Source organism: Pseudorca crassidens, chromosome 10 (assembly GCF_039906515.1).
Source record: "Pseudorca crassidens isolate mPseCra1 chromosome 10, mPseCra1.hap1, whole genome shotgun sequence".
NCBI lineage: Eukaryota > Metazoa > Chordata > Mammalia > Artiodactyla > Delphinidae > Pseudorca > Pseudorca crassidens.
This window is the reverse complement of record NC_090305.1, coordinates 26603033-26613008: the sequence shown is the minus strand read 5'-3', so window position 1 is coordinate 26613008 and position 9976 is coordinate 26603033. Positions and strand designations below refer to the sequence as shown.

The window sequence follows — 9976 nt, the reverse complement described above, 5'->3', positions numbered from 1 at the left end:
GCTATTTTTATATTTTGTCCTTAACTAAAATCTCAGCAAAGCCCAAGAGAATCTCAATTTCCATGTGTCAGTACTCATGAGGTGCAAGCTTGGTATGTTTGCTCAACTGTGGGCTCCTAATAATGATTGAATTCAAGCCATGAAATAAAATCATCTTGTGAAAAACCAGGTGGTTGCCTGGTGGTTGGAAGGTAAGGCTGACAGACCAGGGAGCGGGGTCTTCTCCTGTCCTTCAAATATTCCCATAGGAAAAAGAAATGTTTTGCTTTAACACTGCAGAAATAGCTGTAGCAGACCAAACTTTCTTCTCATGATCCCTTCTATAAGAGAAGCCCAAAGCTCTGTGGGTGATCATCCTAGAGGAAGCTTAATACCACCCCCTACTGGTATAAATCAGCATTACACCGTTATTAAAATTGGGAAATCAGAAAGATAAGCAGCTTAAGCTAAAAACAAGTAAAAAATTATCTAGTATTTGGGAACCTATTATTTGCCTGACATTGGACTAGGATTCGTGATAAATACAAAAGATGTATCAGATACCATTTCAATGTACATTCATTTATATGACTGTCTTCCGTTTTAAAGTTGAAGACAGAGAATTCAGAGTCCATATTCTCCCTTCTTAGTGTCCAGACTCCTCAGGCCTCATCTCCCCTACTCATCATGATCCAGATATATTTTGAACATTATGACTTTCAAATGCCCTCACTACTCCTTGATCACAGCTGCCCCTGAACGGCCTCTGGACGCACTGAATGGAGGCAGGATGCCTCGGCGGCACTGCAGGAGGCTGGCTTCTCCTGGGGCAGCCCCAGGCTACCATGCTCCTTGCCCAGGCGACTCCGGCCCTGCAATCGCTGCGTCTCTCGTCTGAGGTCTGGGCAGGGCAGCAGCAGCTGATCTTGGCCCGACAGCTGGTATCGGAGCACCTGCTCCTGGGCCTCCTTCCAGCTCCCAGTCTCCTGCAGGTACAGCTGCTGAGCAGGAGAGCCCAAAGCACACGTGTTCCCGTGTGATGCGACACTGGTAGTACCGGGAGCAGGCACAGCGGCCTCGGCCTCTTCTCGGCTGCCACCTTCCTCTTGGACTGCACGGCGGCTCACCTTCCTCCTGGACACACCATTCCGTGACTGATGGGGGAGCTGGTTCAGCTTGCCCAGCATGACCTTCATCCTCAAATCTGTGAGAGAAAAGGAGGAGGAGAAATAGACCTGGTCCTCAATCAGCTGATCGCACATTTTGCACATTTAGCGTTCCTGAAAAGATATCTCCAGCTAATTAAAGATTGAGTTATATCACCTTATCGATTTCCAAATATCTTTGGGAATAAATACTTTTTCGAAAAAAAAAGAAAAACACGATATCCTAAGCCCAACTGATAATTAATATTAACTGTCTAACACAAAGTTGATAATAACATCATAACTTTTATGATGTTAATAAGTCAATCAGGATTTTTCATTGTAAGCATGGCAGCTTAAATATGAAAATTAGGCCAGAGTCAGACCTTACCAAGTGGGTTAACTCACACTTGTATTTAGAAATGTGAGCTCTAAAAACAAGTCTTATTAATACTTTTGGCTTTTAAGCCAAATTCATCATTTAAATATTTTTGATTTTACAAAAATATAAACATATGCAGAGATAAATATATAAAAAACACATATCCATATGAGTGTGTATATATAATTTTTTTTAATAGTGATCTTGGGGTCTTCTTATTTATTTATTTTTATTTTATTTATTTTTGGCTGTGTTGGGTCTTCATTTCTGTGTGAGGGCTTTCTCTAGTTGTGGCAAGCGGGGGCCACTCTTCATCGCGGCGCGTGGGCCTCTCACTATCGCGGCCTCTCTTGTTGCGGAGCACAGGCTCCAGATGCGCAGGCTCAGTAGTTGTGGCTCACGGGCCTAATTGCTCCACGGCATGTGGGATCTTCCCGGACCGGGGCACGAACCCGTGTCCCCTGCATCGGCAGGCGGACTCTCAACCACTGCGCCACCAGGGAAGCCCAAATTATTGTTTTTAAACAAATTAAAGGAAATTCAAAATTATCCTATGTTAATGATACTCATCCTTTTACATTCCAGTATGTGTTCTTGTTCTTTAAAGAGAGAAAAGATAATCATTTAAAGTAACACTTATATAGCAATTATCACATGCTGGCCACCAATTTATGTATATATATATATATATATATATATATATATATATACACATAATTTAATCCTTACCAGCACTCTGTGAAGTAAGTGCTATTATTATCTCCCTCTTAGAAGGGAGGCCATTGAGATACAGAGAGATTAAGTAACTTCTCAAGACAACATATAAAGGAATGGCAGATCTTACTTACATTACAGAGGTCAAGATTTGTGGCTCCCGAGTCTGTACTGTGAGAACCACACAATATACTGTGTAAAGTTAAGATGGCAGTGGGGAGTTAAGAAGAAAGTCTGGCTGGATACATGCATGAGAGTAGGGCATGACATTTCCCATCCCTGCTTATCTCATATCTCACCACCAAAGGCACAATGCGAACTGTCGGGAACCAGCTGCAAGCTGACACAGTCCTTGCAGCTTAAAGCATGGCAAAGTCCTGCTTAATTCTTGATGGGACCCGAGTTATTAGAGAAGATGTGAGTCTTAGCCCGTGAGGTTGCTTGCGATTTCTCTAACAATAGTTTGTACTCGGAATGCTTTGGTAGTCACAGTCTGCTCTCACGCATGTTTATATCCTGGTTCTCAGAATGTTTTGTACTATAATTTCAACATTAAGGAAATACTATCTGATGATTCGGTTTGGTCATTTTAATAAAAACACGTACTGTCTACTGCAATATATAAAAACAAGTTTGACGAGAAATGAAGTGTGTGTGCGCTTGTGCACCACCCTCCTGACCCCGTCTCTCCTCAATCCCCTCCCCTGCTCTCAGGACCTGTTCCTCAGTCTAACAGCGACTGACAGTGAACTTTCTGTACGCGTATAGTTTTAAATACAAGGTAGATGGTAATTTATGAACCTGTGTATTATGCTCCTCTCTTAGTTTACTGAGACCCATCTTGGCTTGTGTTCGGAGACAGTCATCATGTCTATAACGTGGTATAAGAGACAGTATTGAGGCAAAGGGTAACAATTTCCCACCTCAATTTAATCTAACAATGAATGGGAGCTGAGGTGAGGAAGAAAGAAGGTAATAGCAACATAATATAAATCTGAGTACTCTCTCTCTCTATAAAATATATATAACACACTGTTAATTTGGAGCAGTAAAACAAGATAACGTAATCACGTTGTTTATATAGTTTTGATGATGTGTCAATTAGTATTCTACGAAGCCCACATTATCCATATCTTCTCTCTCTTCTTCCACAGTCCTTTTGCCCAGCATGTATCTGCCATGGTCCTCTAACTATGGGATAATTCTCTTGCTTAGAGCTTTCAGGTTATCCTAGTCTCACTGATGGGATCTTCAAATCCTTCCAGAACTGTTCCTTGACAGCTCAAACTACATTGATTTGTGCCTCAATACTTGTTGGCTGGAGTTTCTCATTTGACTTGGGCAACTCTTTCTGTTACTGGACACCTTTCCTTGTATGATAGTCTCATCTTCCTCTTAGGACTTTGAGTTCCTTCAGGGAAGGAACTTTTTTTGCCGTTAACCTTGTCCCTCTGTTAAGCCCAATCCTATGCCAAGTATTGAGCTTGGTGTCATCTCTAATTACTGCTCCCACCAGAAGACAAGGATATAGTTTATCAAGATCAGCAAATAACCAAATAACAAGAATAATCAATTGTCATATAGAAGCAAAGTTTAAGAAGGAAAAAGGGCTTTGAATTTTTATCCCTTGGTACAACCAATACCATCTCATGTAAGGGGAATCAAACACTGCAAGTCACCTATTTTCAATCCATTGAAGGTATTGTTATCCTGGTTTTGAGAGACCGTCTTTGGAAATCTATTCTCCCTTGTTCTTCAGGTCTGCGTCTATTCATAAAAGACTAACGCAAGTGTAGCTTTCCTCTGCAGGCCCAAAACCATTTAAAAATCTCCCATGAATTATTTACATGGCAGCTCCAATCAGCAACATAGCTGACAGACTCCCCCGCTGAAATGAGAGTGCACTGAGTAAAGGTGCAGAGGGGGGCTGGCCACTTCCCACTGTGAGGTTATAGACAGAACTAAGTCAGCACACATTATATGTCAGCACCGACATCAGAAGGAATCCGATCCTTTGATCTTGGACCTCCACAGGAAGCTTAGATCTCAGACAAATGAGATAAAATAAAATGAATTTATAGCAGATATGTGTCCTAAGGCATTCAGCTGAATATCTGGGTTTTAGGGAAGGAAGAATAGTGAGTATCAAATCATATGAAACGGCATGCCTCCTTTCCACCTCCACCTCATTGGTGAGTCCCCATTAAAATGGAAAGATAGCATTTCACATTGCTCCTCCACGTTAGCTCAGAGTCCCGTTTGTGGGTTTGATCAAGTTTCAGGAAGAATGGGGTAAAATATGGGAACACAGATCCTTTCTCTATGAACAGGAAGACTCCATGGTTTTGGGTCCATCCAGGTTCATCCACAGTCAGCGAAACTTTTCCAGGTAACCTTGATCTCTTTTGGCTTCCAGAACTTCCTTGGGCAAGAAATATGCTGAGCTACGATTTTTAAAATTTGTGTGGGTAGTAGTCATTGGCTTCTTTTTATTTTTTTTCCTGCTTCCTTTTTGTTTCATTCACTAGTTTGTTGCATCTTTTAGATTCCACATATAAGTGATATCACAGTATTGGTGATATCAAAGACAGTATTTGCCTTTCTCTGACTTATTTCACTTATTGGTTTCTTTTGCAATGGGATAATTAACAATGAATCTCTCCTCTCCCCACCCCACGCCCACCCTTTATATTTTCATAGCATAGTCTCCATGTGCTGCGTTTAGTGTTGGATGACCTGGATTCAGTACAAAAGACCCAGTATAATGACCTCTGTTTTGAAGCCTAAATAGGATCTAAAGCAGCAAGATGGATGGCTGATCAGCCCGCACAAAGAATGGGCTCCACTTCGGTTTCTCATTTGTCAATAAGGGCACAGTCCTGCCCACATACTGAAGAAGACATATACATAATTAATAAAAAACATTAAATTATTCATTATTAATTGGTAAGTATTAATTAATATTAATGGATAAATATTATAAATACTATCACTAGTGTCCTTTCTAGATTATTAGTTCCTTTAAATGAAAAATTATTATTTATTTTTAATAAGCAATGCATGGCGAATCAGGAAGTATGAAAATTTTTAGAAGGTAAAGAAAAAAATGCCTTTGATCCCACATATCATAAGTAATCTCCACTTTATTATGTTTGTAATACTCTAGCAATGGCTATGTTTTAGTAAACCTAATTTAACTCATTAATCTATCCACAGTTCACTTTGGTGTATTTTTTGAAGTGTGAATCTAGATTAATAAATGTTCTAAATAGTCAAATTTATAGCCCCATTTATAGACTAATGCTTGTGTTTTCCTTTATTTTTATTATCTCCATCACATGTTACATTTCTATATCTAATATCTATATTTATACCTAATTGAGATTATTTCTCATAATGTGCTTATATATTCTTGTGTCAGTATCACATTGTCTGAAGAAGAGTGACATAAATATTATCTCTCTGGTTGAGCTACCTTTTCCCACTGCCAAAAAAAACAATTTCCTGTAAAAAATTAGTTTTCTAGTATTGATCTATAGTTTCTGAAGAATTTTAGAATCATCTTATGCTGTTCTACTCCTGTATAAAATAATTGGAACTGTGTTAAACCAAAGCTAATATAGAAATAACTGAGGTCTTTGCAATATTAGTCAACCTAATTAGAAACATGTTGTAATTCCCTATGTATTCAAGTCTTCTCTTTAAACTATTCAATAAAATATAGTTTATTTTTTATATAAGTCCCATATATCTCTTGTTTAGATTTTTTTCTCCAAGGCAGCATATTCTTTGTCACTAACGTGTATTTCTTTGTCTTTCCTAACTGTATACCATTGGCTTATACAATATGATTTTTGCATAGACTGACATTATATTTGAGTAAGTTACTCAAGTTATTTATAAATTATAGCAGTTAGTGGTTGAATCTTTAAGTTACCATTAAATAATCATCTGTAAATCATCATATATCTTCTCCAAAATTGTCCTCTAAATTTTGTTTTATATCTGACTTTGTTTCTTCCTATTCCAAAATATATGTTATAAAATTATGGTAAGAATGAGCTCTGTGTTTTATCCTCATTTAAGCAGGAATTCTTCTAATATTCCGTTGTTAAAGGTGATATTGGATCTCGGTTGCAAGTAGCATTGGAACTCTCCATCTTGTTTACCAGGCATCTTATTTATTCCTGGTTATTTCATTTTAAAGTTTCCTTAAGGAGTAAGTGATAGATTTTATTTATGTCTTTAAATTAGGAGATGTTCATACCTTTTTATTATATGGAATGGACATGCTATTTATTAATAACTTCCAAATATAGTTTTACTTCCTTGGGAACTTGGGACAATTTCTTGTTCTAAACTGTTTTGCTCTTCACTGTTTCCAGACATCTTGAGGCAAGCCCTCTCCTCTCCTCTCCCTGTCATTCCTATAGATTTGTACTTACAAAAAGGTAAATTGACAGTCTTTTTTATTTTACATTCACAACACACAGCATATACAGTCAGTAGAATTCAAACGTGGTAGAGATAAGAAATCCACTAAGTTAAAGTTTATGGTCACGCTTGCATGGTATGGAGCCCCTTTTCACACGTCAGTCTTTCATTCCCAATATTCGGGGCATGTATTTCACATACACACACACAATAGTGACCAGTAGCCAGACACAGATCAGGGTACGATTTGGAGAAGGTAGCACTGAGATCTCCAGCAGTAGCTGTCCTGCAAAGACAAAGGCAGTCCCCAGGAAACTGGGAGAGGAAACTCAGGTGGCCAGCAGACAGCATCGCCTGGAAGGAAGTTGTTGCTTTTTGCCCATTGTTAGGACCCAAAAGATGTGTGGCCATTGTCCTGTTGTTAATCTTATGAACCAGGATAAAATTTCTCCATCTCTTTCAGATGAGATGAGTAGCCGTTCTTTTTTTGTCAGCAGTTGTAGGAACTGCTGGAATCTAGGGGTCTCTGGAAAGGGGAGAGGGAAAGGAGAAAGGCTCATTTCACCTCTACCTTCACCATTTACTCAGCAATGGTGATCAATGGTCTCATGTCCTAACACCCTCTGGTAAATGTGCTGCTGGGATTAGAAGAGGTACAGAACTTAAACAGAAGAATCTGGACAAGATAAAAACAAATAATTACATATAAAAGGTGTTAAATGAATAAAAGGGAGGTGTCACAAAAGTGGACAGAAGGCGACTATTCCTTCTAGATAAAAGATTTTGAAAAAAAGAGAAAAAGTATTTGATCTGGGATTGGAAAGAATGGAAACTTGAGATCTGTGGGTACATTATAGAAGGGTATCTTGAAACCGAGAGTCTTATTCTCTGTGTACAGGGAATACTGTCCTGGTGGGAAAAGAGAAGGAGTGAAGGAAGAACATCTATAAGGAGTGTGTTAACTGAGGCTGAACTGAAGATATATCTGGGAAATGGAGTGGGTGGGAGATGAAAACCAAGACACAACAGAGGTGGAATTGATAAAACCTAGCAAGCAAAGGGGCAGGGTGGTAGCGGGAGACTAGCAGTTAAAGGTAACTCTGAGGTGTCTAGCCTGGGAGATTTGGGGGATATTAACCAAATAAGGGGAATAAGGGAACAGGTGAGAAGGAATGGTACAAAACTGAGCTTCAGCAGAGCAAAGCAGGGCTGCTTCCCTGCTCTTCTGTGAACCTGAGTTTGTGCAAAGTACACAATTAAGCCCTTAGCAAATGGGATTTGAAACCGTGTGATATGATTTGGGAGCTGGAAGCACTAAACATGTAGCTTAGGATAATGGCATTCTTTCTCTGCTTTGGCATTCTCTCCCCTCTTCAGATTCTTCAAATACATATTGTTTGTTGTGACTGCTTTACACTTAATTGTTTATTGCCTGGAATTGTTCTTTCATTTTCCCCCCAATATTATTATTCTTGTGTCCCAATCATATTAGAAATTCATAAAGATAGGTAGCCAAATATCATCTCTTTGTAACTATACAGAGAGGATCTTATAAGGTACAAAAAAATTCAGGAAATAAATACTTCTTTAATATGTATTGGAAGATAAAATTTAAGTTCATTCATTGTGATTCCAGCAATCTCTCACCTAAATGTTACAAAGACGAGTAATCGCTTCTGCCAGGATTTCTCAACCTTGGAATTACTGACATCTTGAGCCAGATCATTTTTGTGGTGGGGGTGATCTCTTCTCACTAGATGCTAGGAGCATCCCCCACCCCCAAGCTGTGACAACAAAAATGTCTCCAGACAATGTAAGGATCCGCTGGAGGTATGATGACCAAATGTCCCAATTTGTCTGAGACTGAGGGAGCTACTGAGACACAAGGCTTTCATTTTTAAAACTATGAAAGTTCTAGGAAAGCCAGGATGACTTGGTCACCCTACTTGGGAGACAAAATTGCCCCTAGTTAAGAACCATTGGCCTGTGGGAACAGAGAGCTATCTTTATGTGACAAATTCCAAAAAACATTAAGTGCTACTATGGAGGTATGATTTCAGTATTTTTGGAACCCCAAAGAGGAAAATATTCATTTTCATTGAGGTGGGGAGGATTAGAGAAGATTTTATGAAAAAAAAGGGCATAGCAGCTGGTGTTGAAAAGCTTGAGGAGGTTTTAACAGGTGAGTGTGAGGACGGGGCAAGAAGATGAAACCCAGAGTAGGAGGAGGAAGACACGGTGGAGTCAGGTCTTGGAGGGCGTTGAGTCCTAAGTAACGAGAAAGACCAACAATAAGTAACACATACACAGCACATACAATACGCCAGGAATCTTTCCGCACTCTAGAGTGACATTAACTCAATCAGCATCACAACATCTGAGTGTGGGCAGAATTCTTAGGACAATCTTCCTGATGAGGAAACCGAAAGGCACAGAGAGGACTGTGGACCTGCTGGAGGCCACGAAGTAAGTCAACAAGGGAATCAGGATTAAACCCAGTCTTGCTGACACCCGAGTTTCACGCTCTTAACTGTCACATTCTCCTGCCTCTCTAACTGAGGCTGGTAATTCATTAAATCTTCTGAGTAGCAAAGTGACAAAAGCAGATGTGAATTTTAAAAGCTAGCTCAGATGCTCCCTATGTCAAAAACCCCGGTAAACGTAAAACACAAGGGATACATGCTTTACTCCCTTCCCTGTTGCATACATACAATTTTTGCTAAAAGCCGTAACGTGATGAATTTACAGTCTGAATCTACTGGACGGTCAAAATGCTTGATTCCACCAGCTAAATATGTGATGGTGATGCTGTGTGTTTGCAGAGTGCTTATGAGAGAGACGGCCAATTGCTTGATCAGCAAATGCCACAAGTTTAAAAACACAGAAGGAAAAGGAAACTAGAGTGCCATGGTAATAATAAAATAAAACCTAATTTATTTAAAGCTAACGATAATTAGATGTTTTGTAGCTGGTAATAATCTCCAAAGAAAAGCAAGAGATGCCTCATTACTTCCCTTGGAAACAATGTTCTTAAGATTCGGACAAAGCTTAGAAGATAAGAAAACAAATCCGCTCTGATCCCCAGGGGAGGATTTGGATCACACATCTTTCTATTTCTAACTTGGATGTCCTAATAAAATGGCCTCTTTCATTCTTCCATCTCTTCAATCTAAACTCTTTCACAGGAGCCCTGTCCCTTGTTTCATTCCTGATAATTTATTAATAAGCTCCCACATAAAAAATGTCCCTTAATAAAACATCCAGGCATTGTGGACTGTGTAATGTAGTTAATTTAAGCCGGGAAACTGAGATTCATGTAAAT

At 39.3% G+C, this 9976-nt stretch overlaps 1 protein-coding gene across 1 annotated transcript in view; it reads right to left on the bottom strand.

Moving 5' to 3' along the window:
• Nucleotides 1-500: 500 nt before the first annotated feature.
• The window catches only part of PKHD1 (PKHD1 ciliary IPT domain containing fibrocystin/polyductin), a 425823-nt gene continuing 416347 nt past the window's right edge, over nucleotides 501-9976 (bottom strand). The window contains exon 66 of the mRNA XM_067755820.1: nucleotides 501-1183. Within this exon, the coding sequence (XP_067611921.1) occupies nucleotides 723-1183 (461 nt within the window). The 3' untranslated portion in view covers nucleotides 501-722. The remainder of the gene's footprint in view (nucleotides 1184-9976) is intronic.